At 39.9% G+C, this 25,946-nt stretch overlaps 1 protein-coding gene and 1 long non-coding RNA gene across 3 annotated transcripts in view; both read left to right on the top strand.

The window, feature by feature from the left end:
- Positions 1-8,704, top strand: part of LOC132541827 (uncharacterized) — a 178,921-nt gene extending 170,217 nt beyond the window's left edge. For both annotated transcript variants that reach the window (XR_009552907.1, XR_009552906.1), the window contains one exon: positions 7,686-8,704. This is a non-coding gene — a long non-coding RNA (uncharacterized LOC132541827). The remainder of the gene's footprint in view (positions 1-7,685) is intronic.
- Positions 8,705-17,082: 8,378 nt separating this feature from the next.
- On the top strand, positions 17,083-17,830 carry LOC103114756 (large ribosomal subunit protein uL14-like). The gene is made up of 2 exons (XM_007524487.3): positions 17,083-17,125; positions 17,277-17,830. Exons 1-2 carry the CDS (start codon positions 17,098-17,100, stop codon positions 17,786-17,788), a joined length of 540 nt encoding a protein of 179 aa, XP_007524549.2. The 5' UTR covers positions 17,083-17,097; the 3' UTR covers positions 17,789-17,830.
- The last annotated feature ends 8,116 nt before the right edge of the window (positions 17,831-25,946 follow it).

The raw sequence follows: 25,946 nt of genomic DNA, 5'->3' as shown, positions 1-25,946 counted from the left end.
AGGAAGAATTTCCAGTCTACAAGACACAATTAGCCCACTCTTTCAATTCAAAGATGAGAGAGAAGAGAGGTTTAGAAAGAAAGAAGCTACTCTCTGTCAAATTGTAGACTCCATAAAAAGGTTGGATATACAAGTTATAGGGATGCCTGAGGAAGTAGACCAGGTCAAAGGTCCAGAGGTAATTATCAGAGAAATTTTAGATGAAACTTTCCCTCACCTAGGTAATCCTCAGAATATACCTATTTTGGAAGCAAACTGATCACCCAGGTTCACAAATCCAAAATGACCAACATCAAGGCACATTATTATAAAATTATTAAAACTCAACGACAAGGAGAAAATTTTGCAGATTGCTAGGGAAAGGAAAGAAGTTACATATTAAGGGAAAAATATCAGACTTCTGTCAGACTTTTCTTTATAAACCCTAGAGGCAAGGAAAAAGTGGAATGACAAATTCAAGGCACTAAAGGAGAGGTAATTCAGCTACGAATTTTGTATCCTGCAAAATTATTGTTCAAATATGAGGGATAAATAAAGGTATTCCCAAATACTCAAAAACTAAAGGAATTTGCCACAATCAACCCCACCTTACAAAAAAATGCTGAATGGAGTCTTGCAGAAAAAGAGGAAACACGTTCTCAGTGAGGTGAACAGCAGTAGACTAGAAACAAAAACACAATAAAATAGGAAAGAACAACAAACAAATAGGGGAGGGAATTAAAAGACAAAGAAGCCTTATCAAATGTTTGTTAATCAAGATCAACTTAAAAAATACTTTTTTTAGATACCCAATGCTAGTTATTACACACAGGGTAACCACAAATCAAAACAGGGAACAGAGATGATTTGCAGAGAACACAAGAAAAATTAGTGAGGAATTCACTACAGAAACTCACTCACACAATAGGTTAGATAGAAACAAATGGGCAAAGACTCAGCAACTTAAAATAAACTTAAAAAAATAGAATAGACATAAATAAGCCACATATATCAATAATCACCTTAAATGTGAATGGCCTAAATTCACACGTCAAAAGATTCAGAGTAGCTAAATGGATTAAAGAATAGGATCCGTCCATTGTATGTCTTCAGGAAACACACATCCAAAGAAAAGACAAACAGAAACTGAATATAAGAGGTTCGAGCAAGATGTTCCAAGCTAGTAACTCACAAAAATGGCAGGGACAACTATCCTGTTCTCTGATAAAATAGACTTTCAGGCAAAGAAAGTAATCAAAGTTAGAGAAGGACATTCCATAATGGTTAAAGGTTCAATCCAACAAGGAGATATAACCATCATTAATATATATGCCCCCAACTTAGGAGCACCCAAATATATAAAACAAACACTTACTGAATTCAGGGGAGACATTGATAGCAACACAATAATGATAGGAGATTTCAACACACCACTCACAGCAAGAGACAAAACATCTGGACAGAAAAATCAATAGGGAAATAGAGAACTTAAATGAAACCCTAAGTGAAATGGACCTAATAGATATATACAGAAATTTCCATCCCACAAGTAATGAATACACATTCTTCTCAAGTGCACATGGAACATTTATAAGGATTGACCATATGTTAGGCCACAAAGTCTAAAAATATATGTAAATGTTAAAGTTATAAAACACGTCCTCTCCAACCATGAAGGCATGAAACTAGAAAACAACCAGAAAAGGAAAAGAAATTTCCCCAAAGCCTGGAGACTAAACAATTTGCTGCTGAACAATAAATGGGTCATTGAAGAGACCAAAAAAGAAATTAAGAATTGTCTTGATACCAATGTAAATGAAGAAACCATTTACCAGACCCTATGAGATGCAGCAAAAGCAGTGCTGAAAGGGAAATTCATAGCAATACAGGCCACATTCATACACAGGAGAAATCACTAGTAAACCATTTAACAACCCACCTCAATCAACTAGCAGTGGAGCAAAAAAATTTTCTAGAGACTCTTAGTACCTCAACATCTGTCAAAATCTTTTTATCAGTTGCCTGGTTGGAGGACAGTCTTCAGATATACACATGGTGCTATGTTCTTACTAGCTCAGTGAATTATCATTAATAAAATAGAACTTCCTCTTTCCTCTTCTCTGTTACATACTCTGTAAATTCTAAATCCCTCCTTCATTGTTTAAATTTCTCAATTTTGCTATATCAAGACCATAAGCCACATGATAGCTTGAAAGATCCTCATAATCAGTGAGTCTATTATCCCCAGTTGGCAACAAATTGAAACTCAGGATGGTAAAGTGATTTTTTTCAAGGTCATACACAGCTATAAATAACCAAATTCTGCAGGAATAGAGGAAAAAACTCAGATTCCCAAAGTTCTTCTCTGCCTCAAGGCATGTTTTCCTCACCCTACTCTGGGAAGCAGAATATAGAAAGGCATACAAGTATTGTTGAGTACTGTCTACATAACAGAGAATCTGAGAGTTGAATGTTTGATGCTTGGGAACTTATATTTATTCTGACAGTATAGCCGGATGGTTACGTCTACAGACTTTGAGATCAGAGAAACTTTCTTTATTCTATTATTTAGTCATTTACAGCTCTATTTGGACAACTTGCTTAATCTTCTTGATTCTTAAAGTGCTCATCTTTGAGATAGAGTTAAGACTTTCTGCTTTCTTGAAGAAATGTTGCAGTCGCAATACTAAAGAAAAAGGAAATGTTAAGGAAAATAATCACCCTGAAGTGATCCTAAAATGATTACTTAGAAGTTTTATCTCCCTTCACATATCCTCTCTTTATTTTCTTACTATATTTCTCTCTTGAATATAATACTCCTCTTTGTAGTAAAGGGAGAGAAGAAAAAGGAGAGGGACATATGGAGGTAGTTTTGATGTCATGAGTGGCTTAGAGGGAAAGAGAGGATTGAATCAGGAAAAGAAAGGGCAACTTTGTATAAATGTGGACAGATAGTTGTAGAGGAGATGGTTGGCCCATGTCTACAACTTTAGGGGAACTGTGGTGGATTGCAGTGGGGCGAGTGAAGATTCAGAACTCTGGTGGTGGGAATGGTGTGGATTCAAACCCCTGTCGACATGTAGTTCTGTAATATAAAAATATAAAAATAAATAAATAAATAAAAGAGGGAGAGAGAGAGAGAAAGAGAGACCTGCAGACCTACTTCACAACTACTGAAGCTCCCCCTTCAGGCAGGGAGTGAGAACTAGAACTTGTGTCCTTGGGCATTTTAACATGTGTATTCAAACAGGAGCAGTATGTCTTTTCCTCCCCTTCCTCGCAAAATATTTAATATATTTCCAGGTAGTTTATTAAAATTATTTTTATTGGGGGCTGAGAGGTAGCATAGTGGGTTAAGCGCACATGGTGTGAAGCGCAAGACCAGTGTAAGGATCCTGGTTCGAGCCTTTGGCTCCTCACCTGCGGGGGGGGGGGGGTCACTTTGCAAGAGGTGAAGCAGGTCTGCAGGTGTTTATCTTTGTCTCCCCTTCTCTATCTTCCCTTCCTCTCTCCATTTCTCTCTGTCTTATCCAACAACAAAAGCTATAACAACAATAATAATAACAACCACAACAAGGGCAACAAAATGGAAAAAAATAGCCTCTAGGAGCAGTGGATTCATAGTGCTGGCACCAAGACACAGTGAAAACCCTGGAGACAAAAATAAATAAATAAATAAATAAAATATAGGTGATCTACTTTTTTGATGTTGTTGTTATTTTTTTAAATACATTTAAAAAATATTTATTCCCTTTTTGTTGCCCTTGTTTTTATTGTTGTAGTTATTATTGTTGTTGTTGTTAATGTTGTTGTTGTTGGATAGGACAGAGAGAAATGGAGAGAGGAGGGGAAGACAGAGAGGAGGAGAGAAAGATAGACACCTGCAGACCTGCTTCACCGCCTATGAAGCGACTCCCCTGCAGGTTGGGGAACCGGGGGCTCAAACCAGGATCCTTAAGCCGGTCCTTGCGCTTCATGCCATGTGACTTCACCCACCGCACTACCACGCAACTCCCCAATAGTTTTGCTTTTTATTCATTATTGCATAGAGACAGAAAGAAATTGAGAGGAGTGGGGGGAGAGAGACACAGAGACACCTGCAGCCCTGCTTCACCACTTGTGAAGCTTTTCCCACTGCAGGTGGACACCAGGGGCTTGAACCTGGGTCCTTGTGCACTATAGTGTGTACACTAACAGGTGCTCCACAACCTGGCCTCATTATTGTTGTTTTTAATGAGCAGATAGTCAAGTGTTACATTTAGGGCCTACTTCACAGACACTGTAATTTGAGGGTTTAGTCTGTTCATACCTAGCATCATCATTGGTTAGATATGTCAGTCATATGTTTGCCCATCTTCTTTCTATTTCTGTCAAGCCATTTGCTTTCTATTTGCCTCGCATTTTTTCCTGTTGTGTCTCTCTACGAGGGAAAATAATTGACTATTTTTATTCATCCTTTTTATTCCCTGTAGTGTTTTTTTTTAAAAGTTCACTTGAATCAGTGTTATACAATTTTATTTATCATATCTTACAAACATAGGACTATATTACTCAGGATTCTGCAAAGAAACTAAGCGATACATACTGTGGGCTATGAGGAAGGACTGGGTCCCATGATGATGAGGACTGAGATGCCCTATGATCTGTCATCTGTTGGTTGCACACCAGATGGTGTAATTCCAGTTCCAGTTCAAAAGTTCTTCCAGGAGCAGTGAGGTAGGTGGTGCAGATCTCAACCTGTGATCAGGAGAAGACGGATGGCCCAGTGGAATTCGGCAGCAAGAAGGGAAAAAAATCTTCCTTCCTCTGCCTGCTTGTTCTGTCTAGGCCATCAATGGACTAGGCAACACACATCTACGTTGGGGAAGGTGAAGTGTTTTACTAAGTCCATGAGTGTAAACACTAATCACATGTGAAAATATTCTCCCAGACACATCCAGAAACAGTGCTCCATCTATACACCTAGATGAACAATAACATTAACCATCACCAGAAATACTTAACTGGATAATGCTAATATTACACTCCATCTTTCTTTCCTTCCTCCCTCCCTCCCTCCTTCCCTCCCTCCCTTCCTTCCATTATTTCCCTGATAATCTTGGGATCAAAAAAGTGACTCCGTGGTAGAGCCCATGCTTTAGATGCATGAGGCCGTAAGTTCAATTCCCAGCACCATATAAAATGACAGAGGGGCTGGGTGTTGGTGCAGCTGGTTGAGTACACACGTCACAGTGCATTAGGAACCAGGTTTAAGCCCCCGGTCCCCAGGTCCCCACCTGAAGGGGGGAAAGCTTTGCAAGTGGTAAAGCAGTGCTGCAGGTGTCTCTCTTCCTCTCTTCCGTTCTATCTTCCCCTTCCCTGTTGATTTCTAGCTGTCTCTATCATAAATAAAGATAATAAAGAAATAAAATATTAAAAATAAAATTAAATGATAGAGTGGTGCCATGGTCTCTCAACTACAACAACAATTTGTTTTTAAATCTCAGTTTTATTACTTGTAAATAGGTACCTTGTATGTTGATATATTTTGCTCAATTTTATCTTTTCTTATAGAGAACAGCAACTCTAAAGCCAGCTACTCCAGGGGTTGAAGCAGAAGTTTCCTTTCATTGTTTACAAGTCAAAACTGAAGGATTATGTTGTATAAGAAGTTAGAAAGACGAGCCTATTAAAATGCCATTTTTAAGGGTTAAAGAGAGGAGGGCTCAGAGCCAGCAGATCTTGGGTGTGGTCCTCCTGTAACATTCTGCAATGATTACTAGAGGCCCCTATACACTCCCAGTCGAAAACACATGCTCTTAGGGGAGTTGTGATCTTTTCATCATTTGAATAATGGCTTCCAGTCAGAAGCCAAGACATCAAGAACTTTTAGAGGATCACAACTGATTAAAACTCAACAAAAATTTGATCTCTCATATGTTGATATCTATTTATTAATTCAATAACTATATATATATATTTCCAAGTACTTTTCTTTTTTATTTTGCTAGACCTGTGCTAAATATGAAGAATATGAAGGTGAAAAAAGACACAGCCTATAGTGTAAGAGAAGACAGCAAACAAATAAAGAATGTGTTATAACAGTGTGGGAAATCCTGTCCTGGAGGTGAGTTTAGATGAGATATACATAATTGTATTCAGACAACTGTGAAAATACTTAAAATAAGCCTTCGTGAGCCAGTGGTAAGGTAACACAGAGAGTATCTATATTTATCAGAGACCAGGTATAGATAATAGACATTTCAAGCAGACACGGCAACAACATCTCCCAGTTGTAATCACCACATAGTAGTGGAGGGAGAGTGTGACTGTATGCTTAAAATGAGCATGCCAGAGATGGCAAAGAGACTGGACTAGCAAGGAAGACTCAACTCGTGAACAATCTCAGGACATAGAAAGGAATTCACATTATATCGTTAGATGGTCAAACTTACTTGAAGGATGGTGATAAAGGCCTTGCTAGAATCAAATTTAGATTGTACACAGATCTAAGGCCCAAACTGGGAAGGTTTTAATTGAGCCAGTGCTCCAAATCAGAGGGTCAGGGCTGGGTGGTGGTACACTTGGTTGATCACATATGTTATCATGTGCAAGGACTGGAGATTTGAGCCCCCAGTCCCAACCTGCAGGGGGAAAGCTTTGCGAGTGTGTCTCTCTCTGTCTCTCTCCCTCTCAGTCTCCCCTTCCCTCTTTATTTCTGGCTATCTCTATCCAATAAATAATAATAATAATAATAATAATAATAATAAAAACCAAAGTTACTTTTCAAAAAATAAGGCAAAAAAAAAATAAAAAGAAAGAAATCAGAAGGGCTGGTAGAGAAATCCCTCAACTTGAACAGTTTCCAGAGGTGGTGAGGTGGAGTTCAATTTGAGAAATATTTTAGAAGAGAGTCTTCATTTTTATTTATTTACTATTTAGAGAAAGAGGAGAGAAAGAACTGAAAGCCTCACTTGGTATAGGGGGTCAAACTGGAACCTTAAGCTTGAGAGTTCAACACTACATTCACTGCATCACTTCCTGACCATAGAGGGTAGTTTTCATGATGGGATTAAGAAGGAGGGAAATACATAAGATGAACCCTACATTTTCTGATTAGAATAATGAAGTGAAAGTTAGAGACTTTTGCCAAGAAAGAGAAAAGATGGGAAGACCATGTTTGTGGGGATAGTGAGTCAGGGTCTCATTTATTCACTCACTTACTCAGTAAGTACTTAGGGCATGCTGACTAAGTGCGTGCTGTTGTTTTGTGAAAGCAGTGACTATGACAAGCAAAGTCCCTCCTTGCAGTTGGAGAAAAATGGGAGGAAAAAAAATGTATTGGAAGGCTACATACTGAAGACCACAGAACAGTGAGGAATGAAGTGGAAGAATGAAGAGTCTCTTACATCAGAAACATTCTTTTGGAGGAGTTGTATTTTTACTGAAATGCATAATTTTTAACTTTTCCCCTCATTTTAATCAAAGCATTGCTAGCTGCTGACTTCTGGTGGTTTTAGAATTGAATCTGGGACTTCAAAGCCTCAGGCCTGTGTCTCCCCAGTCTGAAATCTACATGCTTTAAAGAACTCAGATGTATTATACCTAAGTTAGACCTACTAGCTTTCTCCAAAATGGAGACTCCAAATCTCATCTACTATATTCTTGCCTTTAGGTTCCTGATTATTTAACAATTTGTTCTGCTTTATGTCTTAATGCTTTTTCAGCCACCAAGTTCCAGATGCTTCCATGATGCCAACCTGAATTTCCTGGGCAGACAACCTCACCTGTGTGTCCTGGGGTCCTGCCTCCACAGAGCCCTGCCGCACTAGAGAAAGAGAGAGACAGGCTGGGAGTGTGGATCGACCTGCCAACACCTATGTTCAGCAAAGAAGCAATTACAGAAGCCAGACCTTCCCCCTTCTGCATCCCATAATGATCTTGGGTCCATGCACTCAGAAGGATAAAGAATAGGAAAGCTTACAAGAGAGGGGGTGGGATATGGAATTCTGGCAGTGGGAATTTTGTGGAATTGTACCCCTCTTATACTATGCTTTTTGTTGGTCATTATGTGAGGTCCCTTGCATTGCTTGATGCTGTGGTCTCTTTACATAATAATTGTTTTGCCTGAGACCTGCCCTGCCTGCAGGGTATTGGTTTAATCCCCACTGGTTAGAACCTTCACAACAGCTGAAGACCCGCCTTGCCTGCAGGGCATTGGCTTAATCCCCACTGGTTAGATGGAAGCTTGCTACCTTCTCGCTCTTTTTTCCTCTCCACCCCCTCTCCTAGCCATTTCCTTTTCTGACCTACCACTTCTGTCTCAGAAGATATAAAGGCATTTTCTCTGATAAATAAAAGGCATTATTGTATTGCGTTACCGCTCAGCCACTCAGTTCCTGCTTCCTCTCCCGCATCACTGAATAAGCAGCAGCCCAGGTTGGCTCCAGTTGAGTTCTCTCCCCTGGGATACAACCCGACAGGTTTTGTCCATATTTCCATTTTATACTAAATAAAATAAAATAAAATAAAATAAAAACCTCAGACATGCAAAGACCAGAGAAGAGCAGTGAGGCTTTGGAACAGCAAGAAGAGTACTGCACTTGTATGTATGAGTCCTCAGATTCCATCTTGGCACTGCTTATGTCAACATTACACTCTGTTCTCTTGCATTCACAAATTAATATCTCTTTAAAAAAAATCAGAGAAGTGTCACTAGAAAAAGCAAAATAAAAGTATGAAGTCCTTGGTTGGATTGAGGTGAATTTTTAAAAATCCGTGGAAAGGCCCACATGCCTAGAGAATGAAAGAGTGAGTGGGAGGGGATGGGGAAGGGTCCCCATAGGGCCTGATCAGAGAGGCTACAGCTCTGCTATGCTAACTACAGTCACTCCCTTAATGTGTATGTAATGGGGCCCTCGTTTCCTTTGCTGTGAAGTAGCTTTCATTTTGGCTTTAGAAATACTTAGTTTGAGGAGCTTGTCAGACATTTAAATGGAGATGCTTACCAGATGGTCCAAGGTAGCCCTGGAAATCTGCAGAAGTGAAATCACTGGAAAAGTAGATGTGAGAGTTAATTGGCCAACCAGATACAGGTGATGGCTGAAGCCAGGGTGTGGCTGCATTTTCTTAGTAAGAATGTGTGGAAACAGACAGTCTCAGAGCAGTTGTCCCATAGGCTCCACGTTGAAGTATCAAAAGGCACTGCAAGATGGTACTATTATTTTTAGTTCCAACTAAACAATTCAAATAAATTACAAATAAGCAGTTGACATTTCTATTTTATATCCAGCTCCCTCTATGATCGAGGAGCTGATGCAGTGAATATGGTGTTTGACCACTGGAGCACAGTGTTCTAGTTTGACCCCCTGTACCACATGTGCCAGAGTGAGGCTTTAGTTCTTTCTTCCCTCCCTGTTCAAATAGTAAAATGCTCAATAAAAAGTAAGGATGAGAAGCAGGATATAAATAGAGTTTTGAAGAACACAATTCCTGATGAACCAAGTTTTGTAAAATAGTAGGTATAAAAATAATCCTATATAGTCCACATTTTAGATTCCTCTATTATTATACTAAAAAGACTAATATTTTACTCTGTTCTTACTCTGTCAAACATCATGGTGCTTGGCACAGCAAAGACTGTGTGTGTGTGTACAGTAAATAGTAGCAGACTGTGGTCTTACATCTTGTATACCTCAGCAGAATACTGGTTCTTAACTCTTGTGGGCTGAGAATTTAGAATTTTTTTAAAAAAGTCTCTCTTGCCTTTTAAGAATTAAGTCAAGTTTTCAATTTCCATTAAGCTTTCTTTTATTTATTTCCAATGTGTCATCTCTCTGGAGTCCTAATCATTTTATTAGGATAACTTTATGACTGTCTTCTTTTGAAAATCCATGTACAAAGGATCAAACTCCTCCAAAATCAGATAATTTGGATTTTGAGATTGTAAACAGCAATTGGAAATTATTTTTTTAAGTTCTCTTTAAAATTAAAGAGTTCTTTTTTTTTTTTTCTGCCTTTCTGCCAGTGTAGTGAGCATTTACTCTGAACTAAACAATAAAGTCACTCTTTGACTCCAAACACTTGGAAGGACCTGGAAGGCAATCTGGTTTCTCCGTTACCCCCCTGATTTAGTTCTTTTTGTAGCTTGTTCCATCTAAGGAACATACTTCCCATCCATTAAGTTGATGTAACACACCAAATTAAACCAGACCTTCCTTGCTTGACAATTTGCTTAGAATTTTGCGACGGCAATGTCTTTGGTTTCTTTGAACTTTCTTTAAGACTGGATGTAAGGTCGATAGAATACACAGGATGTCATCAATTAAGCACTTTTTTATGAAGGAGGAGGATGCATATTCATTATGGCAATTTCAAACAATATTATGGACTAGAGAGATGAACCTCTCAATCTTAAGAATGAAGAAATAGGGAGTCGGGCAGTTAAGCGCAGGTGGCATGGAGTGCAAGGACTGGCATAAGATCCCGGTTCGAGCCCCTCGCTCCCCATCTGCAGCAGAGTCATCCTCTCTTTCTTCCCCTCCTCTCTCCATTTCTCTCTGTCCTATCTAACAACAACATCAATACCAACAAAAATAATAACTACAAGAATAATAAAAAAAAAGGAAAACAAAAAGGAAAATAAATAAATATTAAAAAAAAGAATGAAGAGAAATAATATGAACCCATTGCCACTGGGACAGAAGATTCCAGATGTAGACAGAGCAGCTCTAGAGTTTTCTCTGGTGACATGCACAACATCTTTCTGCAAGAAGTACTTCCTCTCCCCCCCCCCAAGCAAACTGAGAGAACAAAGAAACCCCAAGCTTCCCACTAGCAATTCAGTCATTATTGATTCTGGCCTTTAGGCAAATTCCAGTGGTATATCAGGGTCCCCCAGTCTGAGAACAAGATTCCTGTAGGGACTTTTGCTGCCTGTAGCTATGACACACCCTTTGGCAGATGCTCTGAGCACTTGTCAGCTACAGTTTCAGTGTGGAAATAAATGATTTACCATCCTCAGAATATTGGTGGTAGTAGTGTTGGTGTTGGTGGTGAGGGAGACTCCAAATGGGAAAACTCCCTGTGATGTTAAGGCTGTTGAGTGGACTTGGAAGTAGTGAAGCCTGCCTTTAGTTAGCCTTTTAAAGTATCTCCTTTCAGAATAAGAACTTTTTGGATGGAAGACAGACAACAATAGATGAAATATTCAAGTACTGCGGGAAAAGATTTACACATTCCCAAACTCTTTGCATATACAAGTAACCAATGTTTCTATGTACAATTATTTTGGGGGTGGTAATATGATTTTTAATATTTTGGGGGTGGAGATGACTTCTGCAAGGCAAAGGTCTCTTTTAAAAAAATTTTTTTTATATATTTATTTTATTTATTTATTTCCTTTTTGTTGCCCTTGTTGTTTTATTGTTGTAGTTATTATTGTTGTTGTCATTGTTGGATAGGACAGAGAGAAATGGAGAGAGGAGGGAAAGATAGAGAGGAGGAGAGAAAGATAGACACCTGCAGACCGGCTTCACCGCCTGTGAAGCGACTCCCCTGTAGGTGGGGAGCCAAGGGTTTGAACCGGGATCCTTATGCCTGTCCTTGTGCTTTGCGCCACCTGCGCTTAACCCGCTGCGCTACAGCCCGACTCCCGCAAAGGTCTCTTTTACCTTGGAAATACTGGCACCTTATAGAATAGAGCTCTGCAAAGAAGAGCTTATCATCAAGGCAAGTGCCTTCTCTTAGCTGTGAGTCTGAAGACATTGGGTGGGTATAATGGTGGTTCCATCTGTAAACTCAATAGACAGGAAGATCAGGAAGGAAATATTGAGTTATTCACTGAATTCTGGTAGAAGGTAAACTGTAGAAAGGTCATATTTCATCAATAGAGAGAGAGGGGCTCTTGAGAGAGACAGAGTCCAAAAGAAATCAATAATTAATGAACAAATAAGCACTATTCAGCTCTGGCATTTAATAGTACCAGGGATTGAACCTGTAAACTCTGGAGCCTCAGGCGTGAAAGTCTGGTGTGTGGCCTCTGATATTTCTCTGGGATTTAAGAAAAAAAAAAGACTTCTATGAAGTGTAGAAAACATTTAGTGAATTTAACCCTAGACAGAGCTATTACTAAGGAAGAATCAATTCTTTAAAAAATTTTCATTTATTTACTCTTATTTATTTATAAATTTATTATTAAAAATGCCATTATTATTTATTTATTTTAATAATCAAGCTCTTTTTGTCTTGGAGCTGTGCTATTTACTGGAAGGTCAAAAAGGAAAAGCAAATAATTAATTTCTACTGTGTCCATTAGAGTCAAGCGATCTTAATATCATTCAGATTATATTTATATGTATTATATATAATTTATGTTCATATTGTATTTATAAAATTTTAGAACTAACTAGAAATTAGAGCCTATCAACTGATATTTTATATCTTATAGCTTCTTGAAGGCTTTTGGACGTGAGATAAGACAATAGGACTATTGAAAGACAAATGAAAATAGAGCTTACCAATTCCACTTTCCCAGGATGGTTTTGGATTTCCTTGTGAGACACATAGATTCCATGAAATAGGAACTAGGTGTAGCTAATTCCCTTTCTTAGATGTTTCTAAATCAATATAGAATATATACATATACATATACATATACATATACATATACATATACATATACATATACATATACATATACATATGTAAAAACAAAAAAGAGACAGAGAGGACAGCAAGAGTACAAGCATCCAGTGGAACTACATTCTTCCTCCTTTTCTTCTCAGGTCCCTCAATCAGCTCTGTGACTAGCTTGTAGGATGGAGGTTTCCTGGCCTTGTCTGGAGAGGTTTTCCGCCTTGGTCCAGACAATTGGGAAAAACCACCGTTTTCTTTCTACTCTCAACAAGGAAGATTCGAACAAAGAGGGACACATCTATACAAATGAAAATGTGACATGGGCAATAGCAAGGGAGAGAGGATGTTCAACTCAACCTGTAAATTACCCTCAACACTAATATTTGTAGAATCAGGATAATAACAGCACTCTTCTCTTTTTTTGTGTGTGTGTGCAGCAGTCCAAGGTAATGTTAAGTCCTTTGAAATAAAGTTCCAAAAGATTGTGTCCCCTCGAGTACAGAATGGATAGGACTCAAGATGATCATGCTAAGTTAAATAAGGAAGAATGTGAAAGACAGTCGCTGAATAGTTTCACACCTGTATGAGATATAACTAACTTTTAAAAAGCCGCAAAACAATGAAAAAATTAATGCTTTGACTCTGAAAACACTGGAGGTTACTGGAGGGAATAGAGAAGAGAGATGGGGGTTGAGTAGGAAGATTTTATTGGTAGCACTGGAATTTTGGTGGTGGATGTAGTTAAGTCTTAAACACATAAATATATGGACCAGCCTGCCAATGTCCATGTCCAGTGGAGAAGCAACGACAGAAGCCAGACCTTCCACCTTCTGCGCCTCAGAAAGAATTTTGGTCCATGTTCCCTGAGGGATAAAGAATAGGGAAGCTTCCTATGGAGGGGATGGGATATGGAACTCTGGTGGTGGGAGCTGTGTGGAATTATACTTCTGTTATCTTACAATCTTGTTCATCATTATTAAATTACTAGTAAAAAATTTTTAAGAAAAACATGCATAAGTGTGAAATGACCTCCTGAAATTTTATAGTATTATAAACCAATGTTAAATCTACTAAAAAAAATAGGGAGTTGGGTGGTAGGGCAGTGGGTTCAGCACAGGTAGCACAAAGCACAAGGACCAGTGCAAGGATCCTGGTTCGAGACCCCGGCTCCCCACCTGTAGGGGAGTCACTTCACAGGCAGTGAAGCAGGTCTGCAGGTGTCTATCTTTCTTTCCCCCTCTCTGTCTTCCCCTCCTCTCTCCATTTCTCTCTGTCCTATCCAACAACAATGACATAACTACAAGACTAAAACAACAAGAGCAACAAAAGGGAATAAATAAATAAATAAATAAATAAATATTTTTTAAAAATGAAAAAAACTGTCAGGGCTCTAATCACTCTATTTCCATTTCTGTCATTCTAATAAATATAGTCTTGCACATACGTCTACTACCAATGTCTGGTATGTTCACCTATCAAAGTCAATATGTGACATAGAAATAGAAATATGACTTGGTCCCAGATAATCACTATTCTTTTATTCTTCTTCTTTTATTTATTTATTCATCTTTAGATAGAGATAGAGAAAAATCAAGGTGGAAGTGGGAGGGAGTAGAAGAAAGAGAGAGAAAAAGAGAGAGAGGGAGAGAGAGGGAGAGAGAACCCTGTACTACTACTCAGGAAGCTTTGCCAGTGGCTTCTATTCTGATCCTTGCACACTGTAATGTACACACACTACCAAGTGTGCCACCACCTGGCACTAATCTTCTCTGATTCTTACGCCTGTCCTTGCACCTTGTGCCACGTGCACTTAACACGCTGCACTACCGCCCAGCTCCCTCTTCTCAGATGCGTTTTTTTTTTAAAGATTTTATTTCTTTATTAATGAGAGATATAGGAGAGAGAAAGAACCAGACATCACTCTGGTACATGTGCTGCCGGGGATCAAACTCAGGACCTCATGCTTAAGAGTCCAGTGCCTTAGCCGCTGTGCCACCTCCTGGACCACTCTTTTCTGATTCTGAAGGTGAGTCTTCCTTAGATATTCATTCACTAAAACAAAATTTCAGGACGAGGCTCACAGAGAATAGGCTGGTCCAGGGGAAGAATAATTTAAGTTGGTTGGAAACAGAGTTACATGTGTCTTTCTAGAAGACTCCATGCATGTTTAGAGAGAGCTAGCATGTGCCATAGGATCCCCATCAGAGAAAGGGCTCGGATTCTAAACCTGACTCTATCTCACTATGTGTCAAAGTCTGGCGTGATTATCCTGGGACATTGGTGACTCCACTTGAGACAAGCCTGAACAGCATTTCATGTAGCTGGCTGTGCTGGCTGTGACGCTTGGAAAGCACCCCCAAGTCACAACTTCTCTAACTTTGTGTTGGAATGTTTTCGGACCCTTTACAAACCCAGACAGACTGTGACGGTGCCGGGAATCCACCAAGAAAGACAACTTAGACCAGTGGTTTACTTGAACAGAAGACTTGGGAGGAAATGCTTAGAGATTGTTGGTTTTATTGAAGAGAAGTGGTTTTTGGCAGACTTATGTGACAGTTGGCTGCTGGTGGTGTGTATGTGGGGGGGAGATAATAGAAAACACTAACTGTATCTCCATCATTCCTGACCCACAGCAAGTCCTGTTTCTTACAGCTTGGGTCAGATGAGGTTGACCAGTATGTTCATCAAGGTTATATATAAATATGACTCCACCTGTCCCATGAGTGGAGTGATACTCATCTAGCCACACCTCTGCTAAGACGTCTCTAGGAGAATGTGTGTGTGTGGAGAACGCAGGTACACCACACCCTGACTTGGCTTCCCACCCTGCTGTGAGAAAATAAGAAAGAGTCTCTAGAAATCAAGCTGCTTGCCCAGAGGCCGCCAGCCACTACCATTCTGGACCTTAATCAGGAGTGAAAGGAGTGACAGGTGGGAATGTTGTCCTAGAGAGCTGGGGCCATTATTTTCTTTAGATATTTATCTGAAAACAGTTCAAGGGCTTCAGATCTCATGGGGCCTTGAACATCTTGGCATGTGGATTTGGACAACAAAATGTCCATTGTTTTAATGAAGAGTCCAAACGAATTGCTCTGTATATAAGTTATGTTTCCAAATAACTTTATCTCTGAGGTATATATATGTTGAGATAATATAACTGGAGAAATGGCCATTTGCTTTCTAACTATTAGAAAACAAATGAAACTAAGAGGTGACATTTGCAAAACATTTATTAGGCACCACACACATTGATGAGTATTTTACAAGTAGTAGTTTTTAGATTTTTTTCCCCTAATTTTTATTTTATTATATTTATTTCTTTATTGGGTAGAGATGGTCAGAAATTGAGAGGGGAGGGGAGATAGGGAAAGAGACAGAGAGACACCGGCAACCCTGCTTCACCACTTGCAAAGCTTTCTCCCTGCAGGGGGGGACCAGGGACTCGAACCTGGGTCCTCATGCATCGGAACATGTGCACTAAACCAGGTGCACCACCACTCAGCCTCATAAGCAGGAGTATTATTATTATTATTATTATTATTATTATTCTTTTCATAAAACAAGTGCTACAACTTTTGCACTTGACTGTTGAAGAAATTGATTCTTAGTGAGTTTCTCATGATAACTTGATTAATCAGAGACTATCAAAAAATTATAGGTTGGGATATAGTAATTAGGAACCTGCCTAGTCCACTAACTAGGCCCCAAATTTCTTGCCTCAGGAATCGAAAGTTTATTCCATATAAATACTCTAGGTTCACATCCTCATTCAGACACGTGGGCTTCACTGTCTTGAAACCTGGCCCCTAATTACCATGACAGCAATGAACATTCTGTATGGTTGCCCACTGCTAGTTAGGTTCTAGACATGACCTATTTTGTTTAGCTCGCAGGACACTGTCCAAAGTTAGTTACGTGGTCCTCGCTGATAGCCAGTTGGTGAGTCCTTCCCAGAGGTGGACCAAAATGGCTGACTAATAAGGTCCTAGGTTCTTTTATTAATTTACAGTAAACAGTCCAATAAAATGCAATAATTTGTACATGTGTAACAGTTCTCAGCTTTCCACAGAACAATTCAAACCCCACTGGGTCCTCCTGCATCTTCCAGAGGTCCTGAGTTCTTAATCACTCAGAACAATGCTGTTATTGACGCTATTATAGGGGCTCCATCTCTCGTATTCATCTTCACCTCATCCTGTCACTAGCTCCCAGTGAGACATAGTTTAAGACTCCCTCTTCCAGGGTCCTCCGGCCTCTCCCAAACTCCTGGGTCGTTCAATACTCAATGCCCTGTGGCCCATGTTTAACCTTTGAGATTCATGGGACCGGCACCCACACAGACAGGAATCACTGAGTCATGGGCTGAGTTGTTGCTCGCATCTTTTGTACCTGGAACCAAGAACGGTAAGATAGAATGGGCCTGCCTCCTACACTTCTGGCAGGCCCTTGTGGCTCTGTGATTCCTGCCATAAAGCCTTATGGAGGCTCTGGCAACTCAGAAACATGGAAGACATGTCCATAGCTGACACTGGTATAATTGTCTCAGACGGAGAAGTTTCAGGGGGGAACATCCTGGCAGGAATCATCACTGTATTTTTGAATATGGGGTTGAAGGAAATATGTTCACTAGCCACTTCTTCATTGATGTATAGATTCATTTGTTTTTTCAACTTCTCTTCCAGGTTCACATGCAGTTTCAACTAACCCAGACGTGAACAGAGAGAGACAGATTAAAAGTTCAAGTACTCCTTTCTGTCTCTTTCCGGCGTTCAAGATGTCGAGAGGACGTGGTGGGTCCTCTGGGACTAAATTCCGGATCTCCTTGGGGCTTCCGGTGGGCGCCGTGATCAACTGTGCTGACAACACAGGAGCCAAAAATTTATATATCATCTCCGTGAAGGGTATCAAGGGACGACTGAACAGGCTTCCTGCTGCTGGTGTGGGTGACATGGTGATGGCCACAGTCAAAAAAGGTAAACCAGAGCTCAGAAAGAAGGTACATCCAGCGGTGGTAATTCGACAACGAAAGTCATACCGGAGAAAAGATGGTGTATTTCTATATTTTGAAGACAATGCTGGGGTCATTGTAAACAATAAAGGGGAAATGAAAGGTTCTGCCATCACAGGACCAGTTGCAAAGGAGTGTGCAGACTTATGGCCCAGGATTGCATCCAATGTTGGCAGTATTGCATGATCCTTCAGTGTATTTGTAAAAAATAAAAACTTACTTGTTCCCCCCCAAAATAAATAAATAAATAAATAAATAAATAAATAAATAAATAAAAGTTCAAATACAAAAGCTGTTGGTAAATATTGCTTTTGGAGAAAACTTTCTTCTTCTACGACAAATGGCAAAAGAAAGAAGAAGAAGAAGAAGAACACTATGCTCATGGGAGAAAAATAATTAAACACTGAGACAACATAGCTTTTCTAGGCCAGATAGTGATGCACCCGGTTAAGCACACACATTATAGTGTGCAAGGACTGGGTTCAAGCCCCTGTCCCCCACCTGCAGGGGAGAAGTTTCAGAAAGCATGAAGTAGGGTGTAGGTATCTCTCTGTCTGTCTGTCTCCCCTTCCCTACTCAGTTTCTCTCTGTCTCTATCTAATAAATAAATATATTACATATTTTTAATGAAAATATAAGCAAAATAAAGTAAAAATTAAAAATATAAGCTTTTCCTGAAAACTAAAAGAAAAGCATGCCTCTGAAAATTTCTTTTTTAAATTTATTTTATATTTATTTAATAAAGGAGACATTAACAAAACCATAGGATAAGAGGGGTACAGCTCCACACAATTCCCACCACCACAACACCGTATCCCATCCCCTCCCCAATAGCTTTCCTGTTCTTTAAAGCTCTGGGAGTATGGACCCAAGGTCATTGTGGGATGTAGAAGGTGGAAGGTCTGGCTTCTGTAATTGCTTCCCTGCTGAACATGGGCATTGACAGGTGGATCCATACTCCCAGCCTGTCTCTCTCTTTCCCTAGTGGGGAAGGGCTCTGGGGAAGTGGAGCTCCAAGACACATTGGTGGGGATGTCTGTCCAGGGAAGTCTGGTTGGCGTCATGCTGGCATCTGGAACATGGTGGCAGATCCAGCGGATTCCGGGTTGCAAGATGCTGCCTCTTGTTGTTCAAGGCAGCTGTGGCTCCAAAGTCGCCATCTTGGCTCCGCCCCTGAAAATTTCCTTTTATAGGAAATAGCAGAGATAGAAACAAACCAAGAGCCCTTTCTCTTTGTTCTCCTTTTTTTTTTTTTCCATCTTAACCTCTATCCTCCTACTTTTCATAAAGTCTGCATCTTATTTTGTATTGTTTGAGTAGGACAAGATCAATAAACAGATTATAAAGGGTACTGAAGAGAAATAGAATGACTATAAAGGAACAGAACTCACGATCTTAGGAATGTTTATCAAGAAGATAGTAAAGAACAGAAGTAACACAGGACAGTATGTTTAGCCCACCTGCATGTTAGCTGTCAAGCTCAGGCAAAAATTAGTAAAGTCATGGGCCCCTAGGAATATGCCTAAAACAGACTCCCTCGCTTCTTTCCACCCTAAGAACCCTACTTTCATCTGCTCTATTATTACTTTTGGGTTTCTGTTTAGTAAATACTTTTCCCTGTTTTTTTTTTAAATCTTACTGCCTTTCAGCCACTAAGTTGAAGATTCTACTGTGAGTCCATCCTGACATTTCTGGGCAGATGATCCCATATCCTGGAACCTCACCTCTCCAGAGGTCTTTTTTGTTTGTTTGTTTGTTTGTTTATCTCCACTAGGGAAACATAGAAACAGGCTGGGGGTTTGGATCCACAGGCCAATGCCTATGTTCAGCAGAGAAGGAATTACAGAAGTGAGACCTTCTACCTTTTACATGCCAGAAAGAACTTTTGGGGTCCATACTCCCAGAGGGGAATAAGTGCTAGGGGAAGATGATCTGAACTCCAATTCCATCAAGATGCTAAGAGAAGAAGAAAGAAAGAAAGAAAGAAAGAAAGAAAGAAAGAAAGAAAGAAAGAAAGAAAGAATGAAGGGGGGGGGGAAAGAAACACATTTGGAAGTAGTAATAGGTATAGGTAGAAGTGACGTAGAAAGAAAAAGAAAACAGAAAAATTTGCAAATAAATAAATATAGTTATAGAAGTAATAGTAAACCCTCATCTGTGACATTAGGAAAACTATTGTAGCTTTCAATGGAGGGAATGGGGACACAGAACTCTGGTGGTGGAAACAGTGTGGAGTTATACCCCTGTTATCTTATAATTTTGTAAGCCAATATTAAATCACTAACAAACACATAAATTAAATGGAATCAGTGATGTGGAACAGAGGATGCTCTCTCCCAACACAGAGAGAAGATAAAGAGTGTAAGAAAAGACAGAAATTAAAGTGGTATGGAGGAGAGAAAAACAAAGACCAGTAAAATAATTTAGGATATCTTTTGTCATAGCAATTAAAAATTTCCATGGTGATAACTTACGCTATTAGAATATCCACCTCTGGTAATAAGTTTCAGAGTACTTCAAGTAAGAAATCAAAATTTTCTGAACCCACAAATGAACCATTTTGATAATTAATTCAGAGAACACTAATTCTTACAAATATTTCAGGTAAAGATCTGGAAAGATATTCCCGGTTAGAAGATCATGTGAGACAGTGACACACATTTATTCTACTGGCCTGTGGATTCTGCATACAATTCTCTATTATTGTCCTTATTGGAGTTACATAGTCAACAACAGTGATACAGACATTTATCATGGAGAAGTGAGTAATGTAGCAATTTTTTACAATTGTGTTGTTAACCATTGAAAACAATAAGATAATAAAAAATAATAATAAAATAAAAGACATAATGAAAAAGATATATATTCTTTCTATATTATATTCAAGTTTTGATAATTTTTTAAATAAAAGTTCTATAACATGGGTGTAAGGGGCCCTTGACAAAGTGAACCTAACATTTATCTGGAAGCAGAAGTAGAGCATGTAGCCAATATGTTTCTTATGTGCTGTTACCCTGATTATAATAGGTTATAATCAGTACAGTATGGCAGTGGTGGAAGGGCCCATAGACAGAGACCAGGCAGAGGAGATGTCCAAGTATTATTTAATGATAGTTTCTCCTCTAATTTTGGGTGCCAAATTTAATCATAAATTCCCTCACATACACCAAAGTCTATTTTAAGGAAAGTGACTTACTATTTGAAATATAATTGGCACCATTTCTCAAAGCCTATATACCACAATATAGAGACCAAGGGACTGAAAAGTCAAATGCACAAAAAGAAGCCAAAAATAAAACATAGCTAGATACATCTCTGATCATGAGCTTGGTTTAGTTTGCCTACATGTAATGAGAAGGGGAGAATAGTATTCACCACAATTCCACTTATGAACGGAACTCATTTGTTGGAGAAAGTCCATGAAACATTGCTCTGTGGAAAAACAAGAGTTTCCTTGATACTTCACTAGGGACTGGAGAAAAAAGAAGCAACAACAACAAAAAAAAAAAGAGAGGAACAAAGAAAGAAAGAAAGAAAGAAAGAAAGAAAGAAAGAAAGAAAGAAAAGAGAAGGAAAGAGACAGAAAAGGCTAGAAGGAGCAAAGTGTTGATTTGTGGGTGGGAAGAAGATACCTCAGTCTGTTAGAGCATCAACTTGATGCCTGAGGCCTCAGAGGCCTCCGGTACAGTCCCTGGCACCACTTGAATATCACCGCTGAGCACAGCACTGATCCTCACTCTCCTCCGTTCATTTTCTCTCATCATAAATAAATTAATCAATGAATGGATATGTTGAACTGTTAGCAGCGGCCAATCTGGAGTCTCGGTGAGCTTTTTTTTTTTTTTTTAATCATTAAAAAAAATATTTACTTATTTATTTATTATCCCTTTTGTTGCCCTTGTTCTTTATTGTTGTAGTTATTATTGTTGTTGTTATTGATGTCGTTGTTGTTGGATAGGACAGAGAGAAATGGAGAGAGGAGGAGAAGACAGAGAGGGGGAGAGAAAGACAGATACCTGTAGACCTGCTTCACCCCCTGTGAAGCGACTCCCCTGCAGGTGGAGAGCCGGGGGCTCAAACCGGGATCCTTATGCCGGTCCTTGCGCTTTGCGCCACGTGTGCCCAACCTGCTGCGCTACTGTCCGACTCCCTCTCGGTGAGCTTTTATATGTTTCTATGGAATAGGAAGTGTCCGTCAAGACTCTTAAGTTACATGAGCATAAAAGCGGTCAAGAAATATATCAATGAAAAGCAGTTGGTCAATTTCCTAACATAAGATAAAATGCTTTTTTTTTTTTAAAGAATGTAATGCAGGAGTAACATGTGGAATGTACATTTGTTCTTGTATCTTTTGCCCCTGATTTCTAGCTATCAAGGTACTGTTGAGAGGTTGTGATAAAGAATATATGACCTATAGAGTTTAAAATATTTAGGACTGGAGCCTTTAATAGAAAAACTCTCCTGATCCCAGCTCTATCCTGACAATGTCACAGTTACAAGCAAGTAGCAAAGTCAGTATGAAATGAGAGCACTTAGCGCAACTCTACAAAAGCAAAGTGGATAAAGGGCTCTTGTAAATTTGCTTTAAAAAAAAAATAGGAGAGTCAGGCTGTAGCGCAGCGGGTTAAGCGCAGGTGGCACAAAGCATAAGGACCGGCATAAGGATCCCCACCTGCCGGGGAGTCGCTTCACAGGCGGTGAAGCAGGTCTGCAGGTGTCTATGTTTCTGCAGGTGTCTATGTTTCTGTCTTCCCCCTCCTCTCTTCTCCATTTCTCTCTGTCCTATCCAACAATGACAACAATAATAACTACAACAATAGAACAACAAGGGCAACAAAAGGGAATACATAAATAAAGTAAATATTTTAAAAAATATATTTGTTGTTGTTGTTAAAAAATTCTCACTGGGGAGTCGGGCTGTAGCACAGCAGGTTAAGCGCAGGTGGCGCAAAGCACAAGGACCGGCATAAGGATCCCGGTTCGAACCCCGGCTCCCCACCTGCAGGGGAGTCGCTTCACAGGCAGTGAAGCAGGTCTGCAGGTATCTATCTTTCTCTCCTCCTCTCTGTCTTCCCCTCCTCTCTCCATTTCTCTCTGTCCTATCCAACAATGACAACAACAATAATAACTACAACAATAAAACAACAAGGGCAACAAAAGGGAATAAATAAAATAAATATTTAAAAAAAATATATATATAAAATTCTCACTGGGCAATAGAGCACATGGATAAACAGTTCATTGGGGGAAAAACACAAAGGTGTCAGCATATGAATAAATGGAAGTTTAACCTCACCACTGAGAGAAGAACAACAAGACTAGTTACAGTCACATGAGACTGTTTGGAGTAAGGATACCACTACATAGACAGAGTCATATGTTGGCTGGAGGGGGGTTGCTGTTCTAAAATAATTTGGCAATAAACATCAGACCTTCTCTCTCCCTTTTCAACATTCTTGTGACGCCCCTTCCCCCATCTCCCAGGCAATACATAAACCTTGTAGAAGCACCTAGAAAAATATTTTTGTGTGATTAAGTGTGTTTTGTTTTTCTGTACTTGTCACTCTGTCTGAAAGACCATGCCAGTTTTCAAATCTTCAAGAAGCCCCCCCCAACTTAATCACCTTTTCTTCTTTCCTTCCTTCCTTCCTTCCTTCCTTCCTTCCTTCCTTCCTTCCTTCCTTTCTTTCAAGTTCAAATATTTATGAACTTATAGCAATATATATTTTAAATATTGGGTATTTTCCTATTATTTTATCACAAACAATGTTATTGGTCTTATCGTTATTCAGATTGGTCAGTTTTCTTTTTTAAATTTTTATTAGCAATTCAATATTGATTTACAAAATTACATGTCAATGGGGATATAATTCCACACCATTCCCACCACCAGAGTTCTGAATCCCAAGTCCCTCCATTGCAAATCACGGTCGTTCTCCCAAGGTGCAGACAGAGACTAACTGTCATCTCTACAACTGTCTACATTTCTACATAATTCTCTCCCTTTTTCTCCCAGGTCCAGTCCTCTCTTCCCCTCCAAGCCACACATAACCCTATTACTACATATATCTCCCCCCTTTTCATCCTCTCTCTCTCTGGAATATGATGGAGCTGGAGTTCAGATCCCTCTTCTCCTCTTCCTCCTATCACTTCTCCCCCACTGGGAGTAAGGATTAAAGTTATTTTTGGGGTGCAGAAGGTAGGAGTTCTGGCTTCTGTAACTGCTTCTCCACTGGACTTGGGCATTGGAAGTTCGATTCATAACTCCAGCCTATTTCTATCTCTCCCTTGTGGGGCAGAGCTCTGGAGAGATGAAGTTTCAGGACACATTGGTGAGGTCGCCTGCTCAGAGAAGCCAAGGTATAATCATGGTAGTATCTGCAATGTGGTGTCTGGAAGGTGGCAGGACAGAAAGTAAGACAAGCTGGTTAATGAACAGGAACCAAACAGCAGGAACAGAGCAGATGAAATTAGAGATCTTAGGTTGGAAGAAAGCTAGGAAGTCCATTTTAGCCATGTTTCTAGGGACCTAACTATGGTAGTTTTTGCTTGAGTTTGATAGCTAGCATGCAAGTTGGATAAAACCATTGTCTGAGGAAATGGTGTCAGAGTAGAGAAAAGAGCTAGAGAGTTGGATTAGGGCAGATAGTAGCTCCCATTCTTGAAAATATTTTGTGGATAGACTTAATTAGTTACCTCCAGTCACCCAGTCAAGGGTGCATATCAGTGGCGTCTGTGTAACCTCTAAGTCCCTATTGGTCTGAGCTGGGAACAGTGCCTCTGCTAATTCCAGATGAGTTAAAAAATGAATTGATTGCTGGACTTAAGGAAGCCCATGGAGGTTTCTGTACCTAGCCTGAAAAGGCAGGTGCTAACAAAAGTCACCTCTGCCTTCACTGAGAAGCTTTACTAGACAAGAGAACACAATAGATGGGAATGCTTGCTTAGGGCCTGGCCCAGGGTTTTGGCTTTCTGCCTCCTAGAAATTGGTTTCACCTACACCAAGAAACCAATGATCAGATGGGAATGGCATTCAGTTATCCTGGTGCTGGGTCACCAGAAGCCTGGAGGTGAAAGTCTCTGGGACATATTTCCTTGATTAAACCATCATGGCATCCTTCTGACATATACGTGTGTGGAGGGAAGGAATGTGCTATGTATGGGTCTTGAGTGAATGAGTCTTTTTGTACCATGGCATGGGAGATGTGGATTTGAATGCCTGAACCTAAGAACACATGGGTCAACAAGAATCTTCAAGGAGGACCCTCTCAATATAACACAGAGGGAACACGTTGAAGAAACTGCATGTTTTATAAGCAGAGGCTAGGACATAGTTTATATCAGTACTACAAAGGGCAGGATAAATCTTAATGGGCTTGACAAGACTGAAGGAAACTTGGGACAAAGGAGACTAGAATATCTAGCTCACACTATAGATTTTTAAAACATGATAGATTTTTCCCGTTTGGAAATGCTTTGATTCTGGTCATTCTGAAGACAAAAGGCTGTACCTGCAATGAGGAATCAACACCAGTGAGAATGACATAGTTTAACACAATAGAGTCAAGAAGAGGTGAAACAAGGGAATTAATAATTGTTCATTGTCTGGAAATTGCTTTATGATTGTTGACATTATCCCCATGTCCACTTGGTCGATTCCAAATTATATTCCTCCATGAGGATCATTTCTGGAACCATCCGTTCCACCCCGGTTCCATGGCTGGCAGTTCTTAGCAACATCGCCCCGCCAGATATTCTTTGGGATGCGGCATCATCTAAGTTCATTTCCCACGTCTACGCTCGACCAGACCTGCCAATATACGCGGATATCTTCGCCCATCCTGTCCAACGCTTGACGTCTCGTCACCCAATCTGGTCCCCTACGCCTACACTGAACTTCTCTGTTCCAGACTCTTGGAAACAGAGTTGGCAGTCAGCTGAGGTAAAGAACAATCACCTCATCACAGACCCCTGCAAGCGTCAACCCGGCTTTGACCTAGCACGTTATGATTGGGCCCTCCTCAATCGCTATCGAATAGGCCATGGCCGGTGCACCGCTATGTTCCATCGCTGGGGAGCCAGAGACGACCCGAACTGCCCCTGCGGCTCCAGACAGACTATGACCCACACAGTCAACGACTGCCACCTCTCCAGATTCAAAGGAGGTCTCGAAACTTTACATCAGGCTCAACCTGACGCTGTTGACTGGCTACGGAAGAAGGGCAAACGCTAGAAGAAGAAGAAATTCCAAACAAGATCATCATGAGATGTTATGATTATCTCTCTTTTATAAAAAAAAGAATCAAAGACTCATCAGGGAGTTTAAGGGAACTTGCAGTCCTGG

Source organism: Erinaceus europaeus, chromosome 12, assembly GCF_950295315.1.
Source record: "Erinaceus europaeus chromosome 12, mEriEur2.1, whole genome shotgun sequence".
Lineage (NCBI taxonomy): Eukaryota > Metazoa > Chordata > Mammalia > Eulipotyphla > Erinaceidae > Erinaceus > Erinaceus europaeus.
This window is presented reverse-complemented; position numbering and strand designations above follow the sequence as displayed.

Coding starts and splice junctions, on each gene's coding strand:
- LOC103114756 (XM_007524487.3), top strand. CDS start 17,098: ATGGAAGACATGTCCATAGCTGACACTG. Junction 17,126..17,276: donor CATGTCCATAGCTGACACTG/GTATAATTGTCT, acceptor CTTCTCTTCCAG/GTTCACATGCAGTTTCAACT.